This window comes from Lepisosteus platostomus, chromosome 27, assembly GCF_059453375.1.
Source record: "Lepisosteus platostomus isolate fLepPlt1 chromosome 27, fLepPlt1.hap1, whole genome shotgun sequence".
Taxonomy (NCBI): domain Eukaryota; kingdom Metazoa; phylum Chordata; class Actinopteri; order Semionotiformes; family Lepisosteidae; genus Lepisosteus; species Lepisosteus platostomus.
The window spans coordinates 2,902,885-2,930,315 of NC_142637.1; the positions used below are offsets into that span (position 1 = coordinate 2,902,885).

Genomic DNA, 27,431 nt, shown 5'->3' on the forward strand with positions numbered 1-27,431 from the left:
GTACTAGTATGCATTGACAGACTCCTACAATTACTCTAATATCTATTTACCGAGAAGCTAATGCAAAACAGAATCAATACGAGAGAGAAAAGAACTGTAATGTAAAAATCAATTTGTTCAGTGTGTTTTCCGGCTGCGGTGTCGAGTTTTTCTTTCCTCACATAACGGAGAACAAACGCCTAAGGCTTCATACATGTAAACAGTAAGTTTTTATTTTCAGTCTGGTTTCAACAGACAACAGTTGCTCACAAGTATTCAAGTGTATGCCAAGCAAAAGCCTCAACATTATTAATGAACAGCAACAACACAACAATTAGCATTAAGCTTATAGGTTATCTTCTATTATTGTTACGAACCCATATTCCGCACAACTAATTTTCTATTATCTGTTGCAGTTGTTAGCGATAACTTTTCAGCGCTTTAAGATTTACGACGGTTGCATCAATATATAATCATTAGAGAAAAACGATCTCAGCGTAATATACATATTATAACCAGATTACATCCTGTACAGCCTTTTAAAAAAGAGCGATTTCCTTTGCAGTCCGTAACGGTCTAATGTCGAGTATACATGCACTTAATAGCAGCAGAAACACAAACAACATACTGTTGCTAATCAATGACTTCGTATCTTTTCCAATGTAAGCGTAATATCCCACAATGAAAATTAACATTGATTTAAATCTTCGGTCCCTGAACAGGGGAAATGCGTGTGTCCCCCACTCTACAGCTATTTTTACTTTTTGCAATTAAGAACAAACTCGCACAAGACACCTGTGAGCTTGATCAGCCAGCCGCCGGTGTGCGCTACAGCGGGAGACCATGGGATTTGCTGTGGTTTTTTATGATCCATTTGGGGAAAGTGGTGCTTGAAAAACAAATAGTAATAAAACTCGCCTAAGAGATGCACTGGACACAGCGATTCGGAACATGACGATTCTATTTCTATAGTCTATATTTTATTCAATGCTTTTCGTTCTGCAACTGCACAGGCCAGCGGGTCTATTGTAGTGTCTGCGCTGCTTGACATCACTCGTATTCTACTGTAAATTGAATCTCAAATATTACCGTTTTACTGCATTGAACAATAATATATATTAAGAAATGCATAAAGCCAATACAATTAAAAATTGTAAAATTGCAAAAATCAACAGCTTTTTGTGGTAAAATCGACAAAAGATAACGTATGGTTTTCTAGCGTTTTCCTTTTGTGCCAACATCAAAGCTGTTTTGTCCGCCTGTTCAACTCGTGCTTTTGGACTACTGCACAAGCCCCTTGTTGAAGGTAAATAGTAGGAATTCAAACTATTCTTTATCCCTTTATTAGGCTGTCTACACAAGTAATAAAAGCCGCACTCGAATAACTGTACTTTTAGGTTTTAATAATAAAAAACTGTAGTTTTTTGCTAATTGTATCGGTTCAAAACGATTTGTGAGCATTATTTTCTGATGCTATTGATTTAAAGTTAACTACTTTCCTTGCAAATTGTGTTGTCTGGAGTCTAGATTAGAAGATGATAAACTGTTTTAACTTCCAGCTTTGTGCGCTTGTGGACGCAATATATTCAGCTACCAGATATCTAGTCTTTATACGGTATTAATGTAATCTCCTATATCTGTTTTTTTTTTTGCACGGTTTGTACCTTTATAAAGTAAACCACTTTAAAAAATACCGATAAGGATACAAATAAAATATTTTTCATCGGGAATTATCTAGTTCTTAATTATTTAGCCGTGTATTTTTGTGTTCTTAATCGGACACAAATAGGTTTTGAATGACCCGTTCCCACCAAACACGGTCTCGGTAGACGGAATGTCTGTAGAGATAATTATAGATTAGCTGACATGAAGAGATGGATTGATTAATTGATCGATTAAGTGTCTTGGTGTATTGCGCATGCATCGGCACCTCAGAGCTTTCTCGTCGTCAGCGTATTAAATCATTTATATGTGTGTGTGTGCCCTATCTTGTGTAAAGATAATTTAAGGTTTCATTCACGTGGTGGCAGTAAAACAATAGATTAATCCCTACCAAACGCATTAAATGCGCAGAGAAACCGATAAAAACTCGCACAAACAGGCTCCTTTCTAACGATATCGTATTAAGCAAAAGCACAAACGCCAGTACCCTGGAAAGTTTTGTGGAGCGCATTACGGAGGAGGGGGATACCGATTTCCAGGGGATACTGAATTGGATACGACATGACATACCTAACTTCCCCCCGCTTTCACTGGTGGGAGAAATGTCGCCTTGTCTTATTCTTGCAGAATTTCGCGGATCGTCCCGAGCGCTCGAACTGCACACGTTACCCGGAGGGGGTTTTCAAGGATGGTACAATCACCGCTGTTCCCGATCTTCTCTCTGAGCCCCCGGGTACCTGCTGGGTTTTGTTCTGGCAGAGCCCTTTCTTTGAATTCTGACTGGACTGATTCAAGGCTTTTGTCTTCTCAGAAGTTAGAAATATGTGTTTCGTAAGCAACTTAATTTGAAAAATCACCTGTTCCAATATGTTTAGGAACTGAGTTCGCCTTCATTCTTTTATTTAGTCAAATGAGGGTTCGGTTATGTGTATTTGAGAGCTAAACTGTAATGAAAAACGACAGGTCATGAAATGCAAAACAATGTTATTAAGTGCATAAATACCTCTGTGACCTGATTAGAGCTTAAGGACAAAGTGGAACCTGGAGGAAAGAGCCTTTAAGGCTAAGAACAGGAGGTGCCTCTTTACACAAAGGGTTGTGGGAGTATGGAGCACTGTAAACAGCCTTTTCAAGAAACAGCTGGATGAGATCACATCAATTAGCTTGTAGCAACCAAACAAGATGACTGGGCAGCTTTACTTTCTCTGATTTGTAAGCTTTCTTCTGTTCTTATTAAGTTGAACTCCAGTATTCCATTTTTTTATGTTGGGGCATTGAGATAAAATAGCAGAGCTGAGAGTAATTCAGTAGTTCCACCCCTGCCGAACCCCACCTTTCCTCACTGAAGATCTTCACGCTCGCCTGCATCTGTGGTGAGACTGTCGAGCTCATTTTCTAACCACTTCATCCAATGGGAGAGCTGGAGCCTATCCCAGCAAGCAACATGCACAAGACAGGACGCCAGTCCATCACAGGGTACATACAGAGTCAGACACGCACACACTCACATCAGGGCCAGTTTTCACAAAAGCCATTAAACCTACCAGTGTGTCTTTGGACTGTGTGAGGAAACTGGAGCATACGTAACCCATGCGAACATAGGTAGAACGTGCAAACTCCACATAGACAGCACCCCACTGCCACAATTGATCCCAGGGCCACAACACAGTGAGGCAGCTATGCTAAACACTGCACCTCCTGCACATTGTATATCCCTTCATATTCTGTTTCCTCCTGGCATTATTGCCCAACCCTGTCACCTTTCCCACCATGAATTGTTTCTAACGGCCATCTGGGGGCCTGAAAAGCTCACATGCCAGGGCAAGCGCTGCTTTTTAATCTATCACCAGCACACTTCTGATGCTCACTTCCTCCACTGTGAGGAACCAGCGTTGTGGTTAAACAGCGACACCAGCCTCGAACCCCCCACCCAGCTATGATGGGAAACACGCTAGGCTGCTAATATAGGGTGGAGCCACCAGTGGTTCTCTTTCGAATCCCTATCTGCAAAGCATGCACTTCCTGTGACCTTTTGATGTTGGGGATATTGCTGTGCTTATTATTAGAAGAGAGCTTGGCAATGCTGCCTAATGACAGTTGGATACCTTTAAAGGTGGTGGTTAGATGGACAGCAGTGCACAATTTGTAAATCTGAAGTTTGGCACGACACTAAAATGTTTCCTGGTGTAGTGTCTGGAGCACTGCTCTGCCTTCGTGGGATTCAGTGTGGCTCAGAGCTCACACAGCAGAACTGCCTACACAGCAGTGAACCCCTCTGTCTTCTGGCTGCACTCTCAACTAAGTAGAAGCCGATCACCTCAGTATCAGTCTCAGAGCACTGTTCCCTTTTCTGATTCTGGGCATGGAAACAAAGTTCCTTTTACAAAGCAATTTGAGTCACGGCAAGTTTTACAAGCTGGAGATTAGAACTCTAAACTGGGAGAGATAAAAGAAACCAGAGACAATAACTGTGCAGTAAGAAATTGAAAAGTGAAGGCTATTCTCCAACGTGATACAAACTCTATGAAGATTAAGGATGTCAAACCGAAATGCAGAGATCTTAGTTTAGTCTCTGTGGTGGTGACACCAGCTTTCATTACCATGTAATGGGTTTTTTGGCAGCCATGGAGAAGCACACAAGTAGTTTATTGTAGATGAAAGATCACTGATTTCAGATTTTAGCTTTATCTTATCAGAACGAGTGCTTTCATGATCAGGTCTGTGCTCTGGAAAAGAAAAGGTAGAGTATTTTAATCACGAGAGAGGGTGGGGGCGCGGAGAATTGGACAGTCATGAAAGGATTTGGGATTTCTAACTGCTGCTTGTAAAACATTGGGATTTGACTCTAGGGGTCTTTAGGCTAAGAACACACACAGGCATTTTGACTCATGCCACATCTTCTTAGCAGTCTTTGGGTTTGAGACATGACCTGTGACCTGTGTGTATGGCCTATTTGTTTGAGGAGAAAAATGTTTTAAAACATATTGAGTGCCAACAGACAGCTACATTACCAGGAACTGGCAAGTCATAAATGATGTTGTGCTCCCAGTTCAGTCGTGGGGACAGAATTATTTCCTCATTGAGAGATAGATTGTAGAAGACTTTTGGCTATGTTCAGTAAATACTGTGTGTGCTCAGAAGCTTTTGTTGCAGCAAACTGAGCATGAAGCTCAAGGCTTGGTTTTGGGTTCGAAGAATGATGGCCAGCATGACCATTGGAAAAGAATTTAATCAGCTGAGTTGCCTGAGATGGGTTAATTTTTTTGTGCTTTAGGACGTAGGATGTAATCAACGACTCCACATGTGGGGATCAATGGCTTGAAGCACAGCTCAGGTGAGTTCTTGGCAGTCTTCTGTGGTTTTCCTAGGAGAGAGAGCAGAGCTGAGAGGGATGTTAGGCATGAACAGAGTTTGACATCCCCCTTGCAAGATTGACTACGCAGGCTGACTTAAACAAGGGCATGCAGCTGGCGTGGCAGACAGGCAAGACTGACTTGCAAGGAAAAGCTGGCAGTCCGAATTAGTCTGGTTAGAGTCCACACCAACCAGAGCGGCCCTCAGTGCCAGAGTTTCCCGAGAGGAACCTGCCATCAGTGAATTGGCTACAGCAATTACAAGCTTGATGTCCATTTGGGCAGTGGGAATTTATGTCAGGGTTACTGGGGAGAAACAAGAGGAGCAGTAGTGGAGTTTCTTTCTCTTCAGTATAAGGGGAGCTTTGAAAAAGATTGAAGCTCCCCTGTTGACTTTGCTAGAATTGCATCTTGCAATGCAGTTGGCTGGATCACGCCTACACTATGACACAGTATGTTAAGGCCAGTGGTGCCACAGTGGTGAATCAGATAGTATTGCTGCTTTGCAGCGCTGGGGCTCTGGGTTCAGTTCTGGAAGATGCAGAGTTTGTTCTCCCTGTGTTCACATAGGTTTCCTCTGGATTCTCCAGTTTCCTCCCATAGTCTAAACACGTGCTGGTAGGTTAATTGGCTTCTGGAAACTGGTCTTGCTGTGAGTGTGTGTGTCTGTGTCTGTGTGTGGCCTGGTGATAATTAATCATTATCCCATACATCTAAGACAAGGTCTGGAGCTTAACTGGGGGTCTCTTAGGACTGTGTCCCATCCAGGGTGAACCCTGCCTTGTGCCAGTTGCCTGCTGGGATAGGCTACAGCTCCCCCATGACTCTGTATTGGGTAAACGTTTAAATGAGCCTTAATGCTATGGGAAGATAGTGTGCTTTCTGCAGATCAACCAGAAGAGTTGGCAGATGTCGGTGATGATTGAATTACTGCTGCAATACAATACCTTGTGCATCAGCCAGGCTTAGAAGAGACTAATGCATTCTGTATATTCCTCTCTTGTTGGCTGCCTCAGGCTGCATTTATAACATCAGCACAGTTATTGTTTTCACGTCAAACACTGTTCCTGATGACGGTAGATCGAGTGTGTAAAAGCCTGAAGTCTGGCCCATGCTCAACTCGAGCTTTAACTTGCCAAGTAAAGGGCTTTTGCTAAAGCACTTTGGTGGGAAGAGCCCATTTGTCCAGGTACTGGATTTTGGAAGCTACCTTTCTTCCAGAGTGGTTTGTTATTACATTAGGGCTTTGCAAAGGCTGCTGAATTTGGCCTGTTGTATTTCAGTACCAGATCAGCTTACTGCTCTGTCATTTCCAGACCACCCTGCCCGATTCTGTTTAAAACTTCTGCTTCTTTTTGCTTATTTTTCTCTTCCTTTCTTACGTAAATATTTTTATTAATTTGTCTTCAACTGGTTTCTGTATAAAAGACACAGGATTAAAGCTGTTTTCGGGCTTGTCAGTCCCAATTTCCTCTCTGGCAGAAGAAGAAGAGCTGTACTGAACGTTTGCCATGTTTCTTCCGTCTCCAGCCTCTGTCCCTGGAGTACATGTGCGTTGGGCTGTTGTAATCTCATAGGCTTTAATTGCATTGCTCTGTTTTGTTTGTTGGCAGAACAAATGTCTCTGTCACAGAAAACACTCATTATGATATCGTTAAGAATTTTTGTTGCCAAAAAGCAAATCAGCCCATGTACTTTGAGTCATGGTTATTTATGATCTGACATCTGTTCAATTAATCATTATCCCTTGTTTCTAAGACAAGGTCTGGAGTTTAATTGTAACAAACACTGCTGTAAGTATGCACTCAGGTAAATACAGTATATATGCAATTGGCCAAAAAAACATGTTTTAACATGAGAAATAGAGACACATTTTATTTATTTTTTTAAAAGAAAGGACTGCTACTGTGCCACATTACAGATAACATTTTTTATTTGACAGGCTGTAGAGATGTGAGGACAAAAAACAACAAATGTTTAAATATTTTTTTACCCTGTATCGCCTCCAACACCAGCTGATTGTTCATTCGTGTGAATGTTTGCCAGCAGCTGATGGGGCCTGCAGCTGTTCTGTAGGAAAAGTCCTGTTCTACAGGAAGAACACAATGATTTTTACTTCAGTGCTTTTGGTTCAAATTGCACAACCTTTCCTGTGTCAAAACTTTCTGGGGAACTGTGGGTCCAGATGGTGACCATCAGAAATTAAGGAAGAGGAAAAATGGGGAAAAAAAAGTTCTTCACGTCTGACGTTGCTTAGACTAGGGGCCCGTGATGCTTAAAGAGGTGGAGAGGAATCGCAGACGGGAGAGAAATGTGTCAGGCTGGAGGAGGCCCCTACTACTGACTCATCAGTTGCAGCCTGACAGAGAGGTGTCACAGTGACGTCGGCGGCACTGCGAGGCTGTGGGAGTCGGAGAGGCAGCCCGGCCTTCGAGGAGAGTCGCTGTCACAGGAGCAGTCCTGACGTCACCTCTGGGAACCCTTCCAGTCCGAGGGACAGGCGGGGGAAACCCTGCACTCGGGGGCACGGGCTGCTGTGCTCCGACCTGACTGTCCGAAAGACCCTTTCAGAATTGTCATGGGAGGGGGGGGAAGGCTTTTCCCAAAACTCTGTTGTGCTTTTCTACTCATTTTCTAAAAGTAACTGGAAGAGCTGAAGAGGGCGAAACAAACAGGAAATAGTGTAGTTGTGAAAACAAGAGAAAATATACTGTATTTGACCTAATGCGTTCGCTGGACAAATTCACCCATCAAGTTTTTCTACCCCTGTTTTGATATTTGGTCTAAATTATTACAACAGGAGCAGGACACATGGAGCAGGCTGGTTTCCTTCTGGCTCAGTATCTGCTGGCTTTATTGAAACGCTGTGGGGACCAGGGGAGAGTGATGATGACTCTCAATATGCTTGTGATCTGTAAGGCCTGGGTGTCTTCTTGAGCCAGGCTGGTCCACAGCGGTTAGAAACGAACGCAGCTGACCGTGAGGAGGGTTTGGGGTGTGGAGGAGGTGTTGTAGGAAGGGTAGCGTCGCATTCATCTGTGTAAATGTAGAGTTGGGGTATTCTAAAATATGAACGTCAATTGAATGTCCTGTTATTCAGTACATTTTGTAGCAAAATAGAACAAAGTAAATATTTACTTTGCATTTCCTTTTAAGTTTCTTATTTGTTTCTCGGGCGACTTCAGTGGGCTTTTGCTGAAGGAATTGCAAGAATACAGAGATCCTTCAGATTAATTTTTTAAATATTCAAAACATGATGGAGCACTAAATGCTTTCTCTGAGATATTTTTCAGCCTACGAAGGATGCTCACCTGGCCAAGCTCTCAAGGCATTTGATAGAGCTCTGCTGGGTATTTCAGAGGCTGACTGGACTCCTTGTGGATGCTCAGCTGTTTCGTAATGCTTGACTTCCCGCGAATTTGGAGAGTGCTTCACAATACAGATTAACGGTAAGGAAAACGTCTAGCCACCCCCCAAAACCTTGTAGAAAGGCAGATGGGAAAGTTAACTCGACAACATTTTTCTGCAGTTTAGGCTTCTGCAGAAGCAAGTGGCTGATTGAGGGCTTTGGCTGTAGTGATGAGGTTTCTTATATGCACTTTATTAAAATCTACTGTTCACTGTCACAGGCTTCTGAATTTCTGCTATAGATCTACGTACAGCAGTCATATAATTTAGCTCTAGTCTCACATTTTAAATGTTTGAAATGTTTCCTGTTGTTGCATTTTTCTGTGCTTTTGGAAACATTCATCAAAAACGCTTTGCGGAAGCGATGTACCGTTAGCCCTCCGTCCACAGGCGGCATAGCTGCCTTGCCCAGTTGAGGCTCCGGGTTCAATTCGGGACCTGGGGTGCTGTCTGTGTGGAGTCTGTATGTTCTCTCCGGGTTTGCGTGGGTTTCCTTCGGGTGCTCCGCTTTCCGGAAGCGGCTGACAAGGCTAATGCGCTGATCAGGCACAAATCCAGGTCTACTCCATTTCTTCTGTTTTTTCTTGGATTGGATGACGCAGTTAGGAGATCGATGGGGGTTCGGCCATAGTGCGCTTCCCCTCTCACGTGACCTCCAGAAAGCGGTGCGACACGAAAATGTAATAAATTTAGTCTGATTTCTTACGAACATAAGTAAAAAATGAAACACTATAAATTCTAAGCATATTCAAATTAAATAACTCTTATGACAGTTTCGCGTTTTATGACCTTTACGGGGTAAAAAAAAATACTCTAATGCCTGCATCATTAACATTTTAGTTAAAGCAAGCGGGGTTTTTGTTGTAGTTCATGGGATAAGGTTCCTGTCGCAGGTTGTTCACTTATCACAAAGGAAAGTGACAAGATCGTTGGAGGTCTACATCACAAAGATTTTTTTAAATAATTTCAAAAATATAACAATATAATTAATCGCATAATGTGGCCAATAAGACGCACTTGTATTAAATACCGACTCACGATTCAATGACTTTTTTCTGTCGACTGTATTCTCTCTCTATCCTATTTCTGTAGTTCAGGACTAGCGTGATGCAAGCTACATTAAGCGACGCTGGCTTGGCAGCACCGAAACAATATAGCAATTTTACAGGAGTATGAATGGAAGAAAGGTGCTGTAAAATTAATAAAAACTTCTAATAATCTTAGATTTGTCAAACTTGGAGATAAGTGGATTTAAAATTAAAAAAGGACCCTCTCAAATTTTGGCAGAATGTTCAAGGAATTACAGTTAACCATGAAGAAATAACAAAGCAGGTGTTTCAGCTGCTGGTCAAGTCGCTTAATGTTGCTATTCTCCTCATACGCTACTCTGGTAGCTGAAGGTCTTTTATTGTGATTGAAATTCGGCTACTTACTGTACATTCACTTCCAGATCATTCGTGTTGCTTGGTGTAGCTAGCTTCACGCTACTGGTATGATTGTAAGCGCGCTGTGTCTAGAATGCATCCTTGAGCTTCTTGATGTCAATTTGCCCAGAAACATCGATATTGTTTTAGGTGTGGTTTAAATGCAAGAAATGGATTTGAAAAGTCCACAATTAAACGCTTATTTTGATGTGCCACGTAGCTGCTTTTGCTCCCGAGCTGCCAAAAACACGAACCAAAACATTTAGAGAATCGGATTAAAAATACGGTATATAAACCTCTCAAAAGTATACCGCAACGCAAACTGTGCCCTTAGTCACACCAACTTGTCTTGAAAGTGTAAACGGAAAAGAACCAGAACATTCAGAATTGCTTCAGACTCTTAATAGAGAATTCCGGAGAGATTTTTAGACAGATCCACAGGAATACCTTTACTTGACTAATAACTCGTTACACGTTAGTAACCTGTGTATTATAAACAAATTAGCACTCTGACGCATTATACAAAAGCTGGTATTTATAGTGCCCTTCTTAAACGAGTCGGTAGCAGTGGGTATAATTTATTGTTTTTAATCATAATGGCATCCCCTTATCGTGTGTAATGATATAAAACCGCTCCTTAATGTTTGCGCTCATGTTTTCACGTCAAAAAGAAAAATGAAGGTTTTTTAAAATTCCATGACCCATATTGTTAGGTATGTACTTTAGATGGATTTTATTCTCGGGGGTGTTTAACAAAAGCTTGAAAAGTTAACACCAAGTCCAGATTACCCTGCCATGTTCCCTGGTGTCGACTGGGAGGGAACTGGACGAGGCTAGTGGAGCATTTAGCTATCAGCACCCCAGTGAGCTGGAGGACTAGATGGCCCCTGTTGGAATCTTTCTTAGGTTTTTTGTTTAATGTAACTGATCTATATCGGGGCTCAGATGAACATGTTTTTTAACATCAGTTTTAATTTGGTGATTTAATGTCAAGGGGATTAAGCTAGTACAGTACTTGAGAAGTCCTAATCTATTTTAAGTGGATCACTTCGTTACACAAATTTACCCCTTGAGGCCTTGGGTAGGACTGAAGTCAGATGGCTCAGAGGCTGTGTAGAAATCACACTTTTGCTGCTCTAGATCAGGGATCTCCAATTTGAGGTCCAGCAGGTTTTTGTAGGTCGTAATTTAAACATCAGTTTCTGACGATAATGAACAATTCCATTGTGATCAGTTAAACAGGTTGGCCATTTTCTGTTTAAAGATCATTTGGGAATAAGACCCAAGCCCTCAAGGAGTTCTTTTAATTGAACAGATTACTTGCCTGATATGTCGGGATCTTAGTTTTTGCCCAACTTTTAAAACACGTATCCCGTAAAGCCAACAGGAGTGGGACTCTCCAGGACCAGCTCTGGGAGCTTGGCTCTGTGAAATAATCTACGCCTACCAGCTCTCAGAATGGACCATATGTGGTAGACATGTGGCATGGGTTCAAGGATTTTGCCATTGTGTAGACGATAATTACCACATTCTTTCAAGTGCGTAGCTTCTGAGGGCCTGAAATGTATTTCCGCGCACTTATGGTGGATCTGACTCCACACATTGACTGTTTATGCTTCACATACCTGCTTGCTCGTTGTTTTAAATAGAGTTTCTCTGTAAATTGGACCTCCAGTAGTGAAGCCAGACCTAGAGAGCTGGTGGCTTTCTCTCCCCTTGTGATTGTTAAATCCAACAGCCTCTGACCTTTAATCCTTTTTAAGAGGAACATATTTATGTGGTAATGCCAGGGTGTACCATTAGAGTCTTGGAAAAGCCTTGTCATTAAGCTGAGAGCTCACTGCCATTTAAGCCCAACCTCTCTGATGCTCTCGGTTGTGAGTAACTAGTCTTGGCACCAAGCTACTGTACTTCACATTTGACTGTTTATGTTTCTGAGGTTTCTCGACTGGGTTTGATGGGGCTTGGTATATTGTATTCCATTTTAAGATCTGATTTGCACAAATAATACTAATATCATGTTTTTAAATAAACTGCCTTTGTGCTCACAGGTAGACCTTAAGGTGAAACTCTATTTTAGGAGCTCATCATGCATGTTTCATTCCTGGAAGTTCCCCCTAGTTAAAAAAACAACAGGGAATCCCATAGGAAAAAATCTCCTTCAATGGATTGCCATTGGAAATGTAATATGAAACCTATTGCAAAAGTTCCAAAACCCATTAGCAGGAATTCCCAAATCCTGGACCTGTAGGGCCATATTGTCTGCAGGTTTTCCAGGGATTTTCGAAGTACTTTCTTGAAGTCTTGCTGTGCATGGGACCTATGCTCAATTCCTGACCTGGGTGTGTGCGCTGATGGACTGGAATCCCATCCAGGGTGTACCCTGCCCCGTGCCCTGTGCTTGCTGGGATAGGATCCAGTGACCCTATATTGGATAAAATGGCTGAATGGATTTGCACATTAATCAACTTAAAACTGTGCTCCTTTTCTTGCAAAAAAATAATTATATTTCAAATGCATTGAACCCAGAATCATGAAAAGGCCATTATATTTCTCCCATCAGTGTTGTCTGCTTTCTTTCAAAGCTTTTCTGCATGGCCTGCTGGAGTTTGCAGTGTATAAAATACTCTGGAGTGTGGTTTACACTAAAAGCAGTGTATATATTAGGGACAAAGGCTGGGAATAAGGATAAAAAAAGTTTCCATTTGAGGCTAAAAATGCTCATCCCTGTATAACAGACATTTGTAGAATTCTGATGGATATCAGTTTCTGTTTCTCCTTTAGTAGTCATTTCAGACTAACCAAAATAAGCTAATCTCATGATGCCATGCCAGTACTTAAACATAGCTTAACAAAATTAATTGCTGTGATTGCAAAAAGATTAATGTGAGTTATATTTAGGGGGCTGTAGAATTAGGGTCTTGAGCTTTGCAGCTACTTAAAATATCCCAAACTGCTATGTGATTAAAAAGCTATTAGATATACTGAGATCTTTTTAAAAAACATTAAGAAAAACAAAAAAGCTGGGTGACATGGTGGCACAGTGGTTTGTATTGCTGGCTTGCAGTGTTGGGACCCTGTGTTCAGTTATGAACCTGGGGTGCTGTCTGTGTGGAGTTTGTATGTTCTCCCTCTGTTTGGGTGGGTTTCCTCCAGGTGCTCTGGTTTCCTCCCACAGTCCAAAAACATAGTGGGAGGTTAATTGGCTTCTTGTAAATCTGGCTCTGGTGTGAGTGTGTGTGTCTGTGACTGTCTGCCCTGTGATGGACTGGTGTCCTGCCCAGGCTGTACCCTGCCTTGAGCCCGTTGCTGTCTGGGATAGACTCCAGCTCCCCCGTTACCCTGAATGGGAAGAAGAGGTTAGCAGATGGATGGATAATAAAAGTCAAACATCCACCAGGATTTAAAATTATGCAGACTGTTTTATTTTATCAATTATAATGTTCTTTGCATTTTTGTTGTTATGTCCCTTTCTACGTTAATGTATTGATTCCTGGTGTTCAGCACATCGGTTCTATAATTCCACTCATATTCAAACTGAGACTGTGATTCTAAAACTGGAACCCTCTTTTGTTTTCATCTTTTCCCAGGCAAATCAGTCTTTTCCATCTTGTTACACAGTTGTCCTCAGTTGGCAGAATTGCTTTTGTTTCCTTAACTTCTCCTCCTTGTGTTGAGTCAGAAGTAAGACATGGGGGAATGGAGGCTCTCCCTCCCCCATATCTTCATTTTTTTCCTGCCTCTGTGTTATGCATCCCTCTGGGTTTCGGATATTCTAAGCTCTTCTCCAGATTCTTTGGACTGTCTTCTTCAATGTCTAGGTGGTACTTTTCTTCATTTTATCTAAAGACTAGTAGTGCGCTTTAAAGACCTCCTCCATTTTATGTTGTTGCCAACTGGCTATCATTGATTTGTCTACAAATGCATCTGCTGCATACTTACATGCGGAGCTCCAGAGGAAAGCAAATTTGATTATTACACAGGACACTCTGCATCTCAGGTTGGTTGGTCTGTTTCTCAGAAATGGTGGTTTTAGTCAGCTGGTTTATGTTGTTTAATTCTGGGAAACTCCTTGCCATTCATGCTGACGCAGGGACTCTCTACCACCTGCTTTACTCTAAGGTTTCTTGCCTTCAGCCTTCTCAGGCTGATTAAAAAGCATTATTTATGATGTGCCGCATTAGAGCTGTGTGTGAAACCACCTGCTTTTATCTCCTTTCCTAAAGCAGCTTTCTTTTTTACATCCCTTTAATCAAGATATCGCAGTGGTTTCTGTGTTAGAATGAGGAAATACTGTGTAGGCAGTCCTCAGTGTCTATAGCTGAGTTCTATAATTAAACTGGCACAGATCACCTCAGTTACATACAGTAACTCAAAGGACACGGTTTTTGAGGAGTTTCCTTCAGGTGAGGGTTGATATGACTGACTGCTTCAGTAAAAAAAAAGGAGGAAACCACTGATCTTGATTGCACATCACACAGAAGGTAAAAATCTAAAAATACAGGAAGAAACTGTAAGGATTTCTAAGTAGGGAATCGGTTACGTTTGGAGCAATATATGCTGCAGAAATGGGACTGAAATGATAAGATGAGTCCATGTCTCTACTGCTCTTATTACTTTAGAGGGGAACTGTGGTGGATTCGCATTTTTAAATATGATGTTTGCAGTGTCTCAGAAAAGGTCAAGAAGAGATTTAATTTTTTGTGCAACTTTAATTATGAGCTTGCAGCATCTGAATCGCTTCAGAAATACACTTTATCCTGCTACATTTATAAATTGGATTTGTTTTTCTAACCCCAGGGAGAGGATTCATGCAAGAGGTCCCCTTTTGCAGAGCACATTCTTGTATCTTAATTTCCTGTTATTTTTGTGTCTTACAACAATCAAACACAGTTCAGGAGGCTTTTTTAAAGCAAAATATGAAATCTGAGCCACCTTAGGGTTAAACAGAAACAAATATTTGTTTTAGCGGTTTCAAATGTTCAGTTAAGCATAGAAACAGTCATTGGAATTACAATAAGTGTTCAGGAAGCTTCAAGCTGTTTAGCCGTTATAAACAGGATGCTGTTATTTTTGTTCATTTTGAGAACAAGGATGGTAAGTGATGACAAGGGGGCCTTTGTTGTTATTTGTGTGTTAGTTTGTTGAACCCAGATCTGTGTCCAGGTATTCATGACTCTTTGTGAAAAGAAATGCCTTCTGTGTCATCTGGAACACGATAAAACCACACGATAATAAAAATGGTTATAAGAGAATTCTTTTGTGTTACACGTTTACCAAGCTTGGATTTTATCCTGCTTTGATTTGCTTGCAAGCCAATATGTCATGGTGTTGATATCTCGGCTGAGGAGGGAATCTGAGCTGGATGGATTTTTCCCCAATAGTGTTTTCTAATCCTCTGGCTTGGCAAGTGTTAACACATGGTGGTATGCTGGCATGTGGGCTCAGAGAATTTTCTGAGTAATTCCCAAATCGGAGACCTTGGGTCTAGCTTCCAAGATTGTCTCTTAGCGAAGAGGGCAACTGAGGGATTATAGTTAGAAACAGGTTCCTCTGAAGCCAATTTCCAGGTTCCTCCGAAGGGATTTCCTGTTCTCCAGCAACTAATTCCACGATTTTGCATTGTTCCTGGAAATTCCCCAGCCACAGTCAATGAGTTGCATGGCCTGGATTCAAACTGGTGAACTCCAAGCTGTAGGATGGTTCCCACAATGTTGACCACAGAGTTTTTCCAGATGAGGCACGACATAAGCACTTGCAATGGGGGTCACTTTCACGACCTGCTCACTTTGTAGAATAGCACAGACCGAAAAACCTCCTACACCAAGAGCTGCTGCCCAGAAATGATAACATCTAGATTGTTGACATAATTACCTGCAATCAAAAACCAGGAGTCGTCCAATTCCCTTTTCTTGCTTATAAACTTATAAACATATTGACGTAAAGATTGGGAACATTTCAGAAACAATCAGCCTCAAGAAGAAAACTTGTTCTTTTCTTTGAAAAAGGGGTGAGCCAGGAAGCAAAGACCTCATATTTTATTAATTGTTTGTAATGCAACTAAGGATCTGATGCTTCCAATCGCTCAATTCCCAAAAAGCAAATTACAGTAAGAAATTAACAGCAAATGTCCAAAGAGCTAACCCTGTCTGTGCCAGAAAATAATTCAGATCTGAGTGTTCAGAGTACCTTCCACTGGGGGGCTGTGATGGTGTTTGGCTGATTCCCAGCAAGCCTGCAGTCTCATCCTTGATTGTAATTAACAGGTTTGGGCCTTCAGAGGGCTCAGGGAGCAGGAGGTGTAGTTTGAAACAACCTCTCAAAGAAGTCTGGGTGAGAAGAGGTCTTCACTTTCATTTTTCATCTGTGGTGTCTGCGGTCACCCACACATTGTCTTAGAAACAGAACTAGCTTCAGTAATCTCAGGTCTCTATAGTATTGTAATACAGTGCATTTTAGCATAGTTCAAAAATTGGCCTTGGCACCCACAGCACCAAGGGGCTCTTCTCCCCTTGGTGCTGTGTGTGCCAACAGACAGTTGCTGGATTTATGCAACACAACTGAAGTTGTATTCAGGTGTTTTGGGTTTATCTTCCCTTTGCTGTCCCAAGAACAGACAGCAAAGGGACAGAGTGCTTTCTTCTGAAAACGCTGCCTCAACACATTTGGTTAAAAATTCACTTTCTTAGATCTGCAATTACTTTGAGTGCAGAATCTGTAGTAACTTTTAGGCATTCAGTAATAGCCAATAGGGAGTACTACGTATGCAAGGGAATGTGATGCGTGAGTATATGTGTAGGACTGGGAGTGTGTAAGACTTTTAATTAAAAAGTGTGTTCTTTTAATTACTTTAGCTAAGAAACGCCACTTGGCGTACGTATTGTGGGACACCTGTAGATTGCTTAGAGTTTTAAACTTTCTTATGAGGAGGGATTTACTATTTAAATTCCATACAAAGGTTGCACTCAGAGAATTGGTCATCTGCAGTGCTAATTGTGTGCAGGGAAATAACTGGTTATACTTTGAATGAAATTAACAGCAGCATTCTACCCATAATGTGATGGCAAACACAATGAAATCAATACATTTATATATATGGCTCCTGATATGTGCATGCCCATGAGAATGGCTGGTTTTAGGTAAGATTGGTATTAGCTTGCAGCACTGGGGTCCTGTGTTCAATTCTAGACCTGGGGTGCTGTCTGTGTGGAGTTTGTATGTTCTCCCCTGATATGCATGGGTTTCCTCCAGGTGCTTTGGATTCCTCCAACAGTTGAAAAATAGACTGGTAGGTTAATGAAGTTTTGGGGGAATAGGCCCTAGTGTGATTGTGTGTGTCTGTGTGTGTTTGACTGTCCTGTGATGGACTGGCGTTCCTCCCAGGGTGTACCCTGCCTTGCACCTGTTGCTTGCCAGGACTAGCTCCAGCTCCCTTGTGACCCTGAATTGGAAGCAGTTAAAAACTAGATGGTATTAGCAAAATAATGCAAAATCATTTTCAATAGCTGATGCAGTAATAAGTGAAAACGTGAATATAAAGATTATCAATATTGTATCACAAATCAGTTCACAGTAATTGGATATGTTATAAATTCAAAGTTATTCACACCCCAGCTTTATTCATACCTTTATTTCAACAGAAATATTTAACTTACGATATGTTCTGCAGGAATCTGTCTCGGGATTATTAAACTATTATACCAATTTAGCAGAGGTTTAACAGCGGGTTAATGCTTCAAATCAGTTCAGTTTAGAGACAGATCTCCAGTGCCAGATGACTACCCTAATTACAGTCCATGATGTTAAAACCACATCTGTGGGATGCAGTGATTGAATTAACAGGGGTATTTAATAAGCATGCAGAGCTAAATGACCTACTATAGTTATTTATAGACTACAGTCTATAGATCATTTCTTCTCTCTCTCTCTGATTCAATTCATTAGCTAGTAAATCATCTTTAAAAAACATATACATTATTTTGTGAAAGTAAAAGTTTTTGATTCTAAAGATTCTACACAGGACATACCTTTCCTTCTGTAATGAAACAGCTGAAGTTAATGTATTATTGGTTTAAGTCCCTGACATTTGGAAACACACTCATTGTCCCTAAAGACTACAATGAAGCAACACTTCACTGTGGCAAATACTTGTGATCCTCGCAGTCTGCTTGTTTGTGAAAAGTCTCACAAACTTCCCAGATTCAATCACCTATCCTCAGAATATCCACAACTTCTAACCAAGAACATTTTAGGAATATTACATACCCTTCACTCAAGATGTGGGACATACACACTGACTGGAAAATTGCTAATTTAGCACCCATCCATAAAAAAGTGAAAACAACTGGACCTAGTTATTTAGAAACCAATAATTCTTACCTCAGTTATACTGTATATACGATGATAGAATTAAACTAGATGATTATGGCAACGGATTTTAGGGAGCAGGTAAGATGAATTTTAAATATTATAAGGGTGGCACTAGGGCCCTGCATTCAATGCCTAGGGTGCTGTCTGCATGGAGTTTGTATGTTCTTCCCTTGTTTGTGTGGGTTTTCTTGAGGTGCTCTGGTTTTCTCTCCCAGTATAAAGGTTATACTGGTAGGTTAACTGGCCCCTGGGAAAGCTGGCCCTCGTATGAGTGTGTGCGTGTCTGCTCTGTGATGGACTGGCGTCCCTTCCAGAGTGTATCCTGCCTTGCACCCATTGCTTGCTGGGATAGCCTTTGGATCCTCCACAATCCTGTACCGGATGAAGTAGTTAGATAAAGGATGAATGGAAGTCTTCCATAGCTAATTTGTTAGAATTGTTTGGAAAAATGTATATTATGTATTGATTATTGATCAGCTGTTGATGAACATCCCCGTAACTGACTGTCTCAATGTGATTGTAGTATATATTCATAATATATAATGTATATATTCAAAGTAATGCTTGAGTTTGGATTGAGCCCTGCTCAGTCGGTTGAAAACAGAGTACCGATAAAGGGTGAATGCTCCAATAAGGATGATGTAATTAGTGTATCTGTGTTCTGACCACTGCTCTACCTAATTTATATCCCTAATTTGATTCTGGGATTGTTGCAAAGTGTGGCAAAACATGAGCTATACATACTGTATACGAATGGGAAACGTTGAGCTTGAATGTTTATGAATATGACTTAGATACTTCCAGACAATGTGAGGAAGTAATGAAAAAGGCAAACACAACATTAGGATTTAGTTACACTGCAATAGTACGATCTCATTAAGATTTTGTAACCAACATTTTATGGTCATACAGAATATACCCATGCACATACAGAATCACCCCAAAAACCTTCCTAATTGGGAGAACTCCAACTTCTTTGCTGACAGCAGGCACAGTGATATATTAGGCTCTGACTGAGGGCTATTTTCATGACATTTCCGCTAGGTCATTTTATAGCACCAAAAGGAATTGTTTGGAGTGTCTTCAAGAGGCTCTTGAAAATAGCATTCTGAGATCTTTTTCGTGATGTTTTATATGAAACTACAGTGTTTGGTTACCCTTTTTGTAAAAAAAAAAACATGCTTAGTACTCTGGAAACAGTTTTATGAGTAAGGCTTACAGTAGTTTAAAGTAGAACATATTAACCTTTGGTACTTCAAAAAACCACCAACATAAAATATTGTACACAGAGCAAACCAGGATATCTGTCGCATCACACAAGACACACGGTGCCTTTCCAATAAACACCACAAGCTTTTTTCCCCAAATCCTTTCACACCGTACAAAAGAATCTTAACTCCAAGAGGCATGTTTCTCTGATTCAGTGCCAGCGAGCTCTCAGATAGCTCAAACCCCAGATTTATATTGTTTTAATTTTGAGATTTTTCATAATGAACCTGTGAAACTTCTTTTCTGATGATGCCACAGGCCTTGGGCACCAAAGGTAGTTTGTAGCCCTGACCCTGAATTTGGCTTGCATTTTAATTCAAAGTCTGAGAAACCACTGATAGAGAGACACGTCTGCAGGAGATGTCTGTCCAAATCGCTTTCATGTGAACCTCGAAACACTAGAACAATTTATACAGACAAAAGGCTTTCCTCCCACCTATAATACAATGATTGTTCTTTAATTTGATTATACTTATGGTATCATAATTGCAGATTGAGAACGGTATATAAATATTGTATAGCTTGCAGTCTTTCGAATGGGATAGAGATTCATGGGAGTTAACTCTGTAATTAAAACACTGGTTGAAGAGGTGTTTTGCTCTCACCACTGGTATTTCTTGACCATTTGTCCACAAGCATCAAAGATTACGAATGACTTAAGTGTGCAGAGATGCATTGATAGAGAGTTGTCTGATCAGCGGGGGGCCTTTGTGGAACAGCTATCATGGACCATACGGCTGTAGACTTGCACTTGCATGTTTGTGAGAACACTGTTGTAGGGCTTTTTTGTGATAACCATGGCTGATGTCAACCACTGAACTGCAGACCCTAGTGTTTGCCCAAAATTGCCACCTTAGAATATTTTCAGTAGCATTTTAATTTCACGTTTCCCGATTCTGTAAGAATTCCCCATTGAGAGCCTGTAAATTATTTTCCATCCAATTGATCCTCTTTAAACCTCTGTGTTTACGCAGAACTTTGCTGATGCTTGCAACAAGTTTAGGGTGATTTCCTGGTCATATGAAAAATCTAAAAATAACCCCCCCCAGTTTGACTTTTCAGTCCTTTCAGACCCCTCTCCCCACAAAGCCCCACCCCCTTTCAAAGATGCATTCCTGGCAGGAGTCCCATTGTCTTTTCCAGGAACTTCAGTAACTGGACTCCAATCATTGGTCCACCCCTATCTGGCAGGTGTACAATCATAACAGTGGCTTAATAAGCAGAGCCTTGAAGTCTGATGGGAAAATATCTAACAGACCGTTTCGTCAAAAGCATGATTTCTTCAGCTCAGCTCAATCTGATGTTATTCCTTACAGTCACTATTTCCTGCCGCGGCTTCTTGCTGTGTGGTTTGAATTATTTCATCCTCTCTGCAGCAGAGTTTCTTTCGCCCTGACAATTACAATAAAGGCATTCTTTTCATTCCGAGAACTGTGTAAAGCTCCGACGGGCTACTGGGTCTGATTCCTCACGGAGCCGCTGCCAGCAGAGGTTCAAGGGACGGTTCTGAGTTGCCGATCCAACCAAGCATGGATGCCTTCGGCAGATGGGGCACCCAGGAAAAACCTGTGCAAACCTGGTGAGAACATGCAAACTCCACGCAGAAAGATGCTGTTCCCTGAGTTGGAAATAAAGGACAAACCCTGTAGCTGTAAGACAACAGCTCTAATTATTATCCACCCGTTTTCTAACTGTGTTAACTGTGTTCTAACCGATACAGGGTTACAGGGGAGCCAGGTCCTATCCTGGCAAGCAACAGGCACCAAGCAGGGTTCACCCTGGACAGGATGCCAGTCCATCACGGGCACAGACTGACACACACATTCACACCAGGGTCAGTTTTCTCAGAAGCTAATTAACCTACCAGTATCTATTTGGACTGTGGGATGACACCAGAGCACCTGAAGGAATGGAAGCATTATGCCACCGTTCTGACACATAGGACTTGCTGGTACAGTCCCCCAGTCCCCTAGACATGGTGAGCTCTTCAACGTTTCTCTCCACAGGCTTGAGTCTTGAGGTAGGAGCTTGGACGCTGACATGTCTTTGGGGTTTTCAGATGGGGCATTTTCTATCATCAATGTTTTGTTGATGAACCCAGGACATTTACCCAGTAAAGTTTTACCACGGCCACTGTATTGACACTCTCTGATTATATCTTTCTAGAGTGCAAAGTGCCTTGTCTGCTGTCCTAAGGAAAAGCATCTTCATGACAGAGCTGAAGAAGAGTAAGAGGCCTGGAGATCGTGAGAATGTGAAGAGGAATGCCATAAAAGGACATTATTTATGAGCCGGACATCACACTGGCACAAGACAACTAACAACAGTCGCATGGACAGTTTGACTTCAGGGTTTGTATTAACAACATGCAGCTGTCTGTCAGAGAGATAATGGAAATTATAAAATAATTTTGTTGTAGGAATTAAACGGAGCTCAGATATCAACATGAATAAATATAAACAGTGAGGTACAGTTATGAATATGATGCTACATAGTCGAGTTTCTTGAAAGAATAACAGAAAACTCACGAAAGGTTGCACAGCTGGAATATTTTCCCTGGAACGTTTGACTACCAGATATGGGCAATTTAATGTCACAGGGTCAGCTCTGTACTATCTAAAATACAGAATTGTATTTGTGCTTTGGAGGCATCTGGTACATGCTTTCAACTAAGTAGCAAATATTCAGCAGACAATGGGATCTAGAGATCTGTGTAACGCTAAACCCCCCAGCATGCATCAGTTTTTTATGTTAGAACGTTAACACTAACACTAGCCCAGTAAGTACCTAAGCAGATACAATGAAGGACACTGTAACTCAGCATCCTAGATTTGCCATTTTAAAGCATGCTTTATCACCCATCCCGTGATCTGGTGAAAGGAGAGAGGAAGTGAGGGAAATCTCTTATCAGCCAAGGCTCTGTCAGATCAGCTGTGCGGCAATCCAGCAGCTAGACAACATTGCAGCCAATGGGAGTTTTTCATTTCCCAGATGCCCGTGTTGTTAATGTGTCACCAGCTGAGCATCCACAGTGAACTTTGCTTCCCCATGATGCCCTTTGGCCACTGCGCGCGCGAGTCTGCAAGCCCAGGACAACCAGTGAGCAGAGAGAAAGGGACTCCCAGCAGGTAAGAAGCATCACTAACTTGCCGAGCGTCTTCACTCTTTCCAGGACAACCTGGCAGAAAGAGGCAGAATTTGTGTTGCACTCAGCAAGAATAGAACTGGTATCTGTGATGGATGCAAATGCTGTATGTTTGCAGACTGATAAGCCCTCTGGGATAGTGATGACATCCTTTGCGTTCAATGCTTAGGAAATGCTTTCTCTACTCTGACTTCAGTGGCAAACATGTTAATTTGATTTGCTGGAAAACATGGAGAAAGACAATAAATCTGTCTGCGAGATTTTTACTAAACAGATTGATAATCAGACTATTGGGTGCCATGCATCCTTAGCAAATTCCAAAAAGTGGGATATTCATTTGTGTTTTCAAAAAAATGGTGTGCATGCTAAGAATCTGTGAACAAACGTACAGCCACTGTGAAATAAAGCAATAATCTGCCTGGAAATAACAGTCATATCATTTTCCCATGTTTTGTGTAATATGAGCTGTGTGAACATCTGTAGCCTTTTCTACTTAGCTCAATGCAGTAAACTGTTAGTTTAAACTGCATAAACAATTCTCTAAGCTGTTGTTCCCCACTTCAAGCTGTGTATGATTCTTTGTTTAATACGTTTGCTACAATACTGGGGGAAGGTGAGAAAGCTCTTTCTCAGAATTCGACAGAGTTGCATGGCAGGCGGCGAGTTTTTGCTGGCAGTGCAAATTTATCAAGGCTCTGAAACCACTCCTTCTTCTCCTAGCTGTGCTGTGCAGAAATACCCTCTCAGCCCGTGAGAGGTTTCAATACAGGAATTTGCAATTGTTCTTCCATATCTTGCATGTCCCAGAGTCAGGGTAAATGCTGGTAAATGAGGCCTGTACCCGCCAAAGCCATCACATCCAAATCCTGCTCTTCATCTGTTATGCTTTGCCAAGGAAACAACTCTGAATCAGGACTGTCTCTTGGAAAAGCATAGGATTACTGTTAATTCTCCTTTCACCTCTTTTAAGCCAGACAAGTCACAGACCTGACCACCTTTTCACCCGACAGTGCACCTGTCTCTCAAGAGCTTACAGGAAGTCCATTCTGTCTGGTGTCTACAGGAGGGATGATGATGCCAAACTGACTGGATAATCCCCGGAGTCTCTGGACTTGGCCCTCCTCTTTAATCCTACACTGCCATGGCGACAGAACAAGAGCAGACCCCACCACTCAGTGCGCCGGTTCAGAACCACAACCCCATTAGGATTCGCCGGACCAGCAAAAAAGGTGAGACCTCATGAGGATCTGAACGAGAGCAGGTATTATTGACACCCTGTCTTCAGTGGCATGAACTGCAGCTTAAAGAGATACAGAACCCATTTAGTTTTGTTTCTTTAAATTGAAACTAATTACTCAACGCTTGTCAAAGATTAGAATGGTAATGCATTATAAAGGATGTGCCTGTTTGCTTGTACGTTCATATGTACTCAAGTACAGGTAAAGGAGTAAAACTCCCATTACCTAGCAGTTTTCTCCACTTCAGATTTTGCAAGATGCTCTTCCTCAAGTTCAGTTTAGATGCAGATGAACTGCATACATGCAATATATTAACTCCATGTGCGTGTCTGTGCCAAAATATTTAAAATAAGGTGACAGGAATTAAATGTCCTGAATATAGGTGAAGGTTAAAATAAAAACCAGCTGCTCAATAAACAAAAGATAAAGTTGCAGTCATGTTACCCGGTACCAAATATGTAGCCCACAGGTAAAAGATGAAAGGCTTTTATTACTCAGTCTACAGACAGATCTGCAGGCTACAGATATGTGTGTAGAGATCACTTATTCTTGCAGAAGGTTATCTCTACACTGTTCCTGTATCAACACCCTCTTTATGCTCATCAAGGTAAGTTGGTTGGTGGAAACTTCATATTAATACACGGTGTTGGGATGCGCAGCATGTTGACTGCAGTGAAAGAATTGCATGTGGTGGTTTCACTGAAATCAGTTAGTTGGCTAAATTGTAGATCTATTTTCTCCTTTCTCCTGTCTCCTTGTGTCTCCTTTCTGTCCTCCTTTCACGTGCAATGACCCATAAAAGCCAGTCTTGAAATGACCTGCAATAAGATGTTATGAACCACTAAAAATATGCAATAAAATCGTCAACATTCCTAGTAAACATTTCTTCGGTTAACTTCAATTCACAATGGAAAGCACTCCACTCTCCAGGTATGCATGTAGTCTGACAAAAATACGTTTTTGGTCAAACAAACTGCTGTGAAAATCCCCCTGTTACAGCTCAGGAAAGAGCAGTAAAATCTAAACTTTCCTCTTATTTCTGCTGTCTTTTTTGGAATCCTGCAGTATCACTCTTCCAAGTTTAGGTCACAGTGCACATGAACCTTGTTTCTTAGCACTCAGAAGCAGAGGAGTCTGGTATGAAAAATGGGCTAAGCAGAGCTGAGATGCAGTATTTATACTTTCACATAGGTTTTTTTTATTTGCCGTTGAAGACACTGCCTGTAATCCTTACTAGTAGTAATACAACTGTCCGCTGTGACTGTACACCAGTGAAATTTCCATTAGATCTCAAAGTGGATGGGAGGTTCTGAACAGGTCACAGCTAGTTTCTCCTGCTGGCGTAGCGGATGGATGTGGCACTGTACCCTTGCTCCAGGTGTGATTGGGTAAACCTCAACCCCTTGATTCAGAAGTCTCAAAACATCTGACCTTTCTTCACATCCTTCCTTAGCTGTGATTTGAAGTTTTGAAAACCTGATCTCTAGACAAGTGATCTTTACTCTTGTTAAAGGGAGACACAGAATCTTTTGGCTTCTACCTGAATGGTTGATGGCCTAATTAAATTATTATCAATTAGTTATTGACTTTATTTAACTGTTTCAGAGTCCACAGATCTCCCACCCTGGTCCTGCAGAGCCCCAGTCCAGCAGGATTTGCAGTTCACCATTAAATCACCAATTTCTGAAGATATGAAACAATTCCATCGTAATCCATTAAATTAATTGATTGATAAATTAAGAAATTTAGTGCTCATTTAGGATGATCATTAAATCTAAATAGTCCTCGGCCATCAAAGACCAGAGTTTTCTTAATCAAACAGATTTATGCTCAATTCATCAATGGCTTACCTGATTTGCCAGGTTTGCGAATCTTTAAAAGCAAGTGTCCTACCTGACTAACAAGACTGGGGGTCCCCAGGAGGCCCCTGCTTTAGCCATCGAGGAGTTTGGGTTCCTTCTGAAATCCTGCGGGACTGGGGTTCTACAGAGCAGGGAGTGAGGGGCACTGGATTAGGAAACTCCTGTAAGTACCTGTTGACTGGATGGGGAGTTTTGTCTTCTGTCATCGTCTATTCTTTCTTTGTCACTTATCGTTTTCTTTATGTGTCCTCCGGTTTTATTTTCTTTGGAAAAAAAAAAGAAAAACAAAGCAGAAGAATATTCACCCCTACCATTTTACCTCCCAGCCACCACTGATAAAACCCCTCTAGGTTTCCAGCCAAAGTATCCCACAATATTTAAAGCTAATGAAAGTTTGCCATGGTAAATTTTGCATTTTAGTGTGAATTTCTATTCAATTTACTGATTTACCTTACTTTCAAAGTGCTGTCCAAGTGTTTTTCAATAATCTTGGTGTGCTTTACTACCCTAGGCTATGCTAATTGCAAGATTTAGCACAATAAAAATGTAAAAGCTTATCTCCCAGATTGCATAGACTGTTTTAAAACTGAAGCAGTGAACTTTACATGGGAAAGAAGGAATGTGATATGTTATTGCAGTGTGCAACAGAGGAAATAGCAGGCAGATTCAGAGGAGGCTATTGCTTCATTTACTGTGCAGTACTTTGAGCCAGATCTTTCTGCTGAAGTGTGTAATGGTGATAGGACTTTCTGTCAAAGGGTTTCTCACCGTTGTCTGCCCTGAATGCCCTGGTTTTCAGTTCAATTGCAAACAAAGCTTGTTCTGGCATCACACGGCAAGCTCTTGAGCTCCCTTTTCACCTCAAGATCAGCGTGACCCTGCAGAACTGTGAGAGGGCACTTCACAGAATAAAAACCCTCCAGCAAGGACATCAGGTTAAACATTAAGCTCCTAGAGCAGAGTTCTTTTTTTATTATAAGAACAACATACGTTAACTCTGTGTCCAGCTCAGCATTTTTGTATTCTACAATTGAAATGTCGGGGGGGGTTCCGGCCTAATGGTTAAAGATATGAAGTAAGAAAACAGGATAAAGGAACTTCCTCTGCCTTGTTGAACCAATTCTATGATAGAAAACCTATTTTCTTGTAGCCCGTTTGGTTAATGGGCAGCCTAATGGTCACAGGACGAGGAGGCTCGAACCCCAGTCAGACCGAGTGACCCTAGGGGCAGTTGCTAGAAGGAGACGGGGTGGAGGAGGGATACTTGAAACCACTGGAAAGGGGAGTGTTTGTGTTCAAAATGTAGAGCTGATTTCCCTAAAAATGGCGGTTCAGTCGGGCTGTGTGTGGTTGACTTCTTATCCCCCCTGAACTTCAGTTAATGGCGTCTGTTTCATGCTGCATGTGTCTCCGTGTTAAACACATTTATGCTAACACAAGAGGTTGTTTGAAGAGTTGCGGTGTGGAGTGGATTTTACACACTTCTTTACGAACGACACTGAAGTGTGCTGGGACTTCTTACAAGTCTCCACTGAAGTGGTGAAGTCAGCCTGCTGGGGCTTCTAGTGAGGTTGCAAGAACCATGCATTAATATCAATTGTTTGCATGTGTGTGGAGAGAGTTTTGGTGGTTAGGTATGGTGAATGCATCGGATTTCAGTCTTTATTTTATTCAGCTTCTGCTGCTTCTTTTCTGAAGACCAAACAGTTTTCAAATCTTAT

At 41.5% G+C, this 27,431-nt stretch overlaps 1 protein-coding gene across 5 annotated transcripts in view; it reads left to right on the top strand.

Annotated features, from left to right (window-relative positions):
- The first annotated feature begins 6,821 nt into the window (after positions 1–6,821).
- Positions 6,822–27,431, top strand: part of LOC148638994 (uncharacterized) — a 36,630-nt gene continuing 16,020 nt past the window's right edge. The window contains exons 1-5 of one of the 5 annotated variants that reach the window (XM_088622163.1): positions 6,822–8,443; positions 20,895–21,044; positions 21,632–21,816; positions 22,457–22,593; positions 23,621–23,839. In XM_088622163.1, the coding sequence (XP_088478289.1) occupies positions 23,752–23,839 (88 nt within the window). In that variant the 5' untranslated portion in view covers positions 6,822–8,443; positions 20,895–21,044; positions 21,632–21,816; positions 22,457–22,593; positions 23,621–23,751. Of the gene's footprint in view, positions 8,444–20,526; positions 21,045–21,631; positions 21,817–22,456; positions 22,594–23,620; positions 23,840–27,431 lie in introns of those variants that run through there. The other 4 variants (XM_088622159.1, XM_088622161.1, XM_088622164.1 and 1 more) reach the window with 4 other exon arrangements.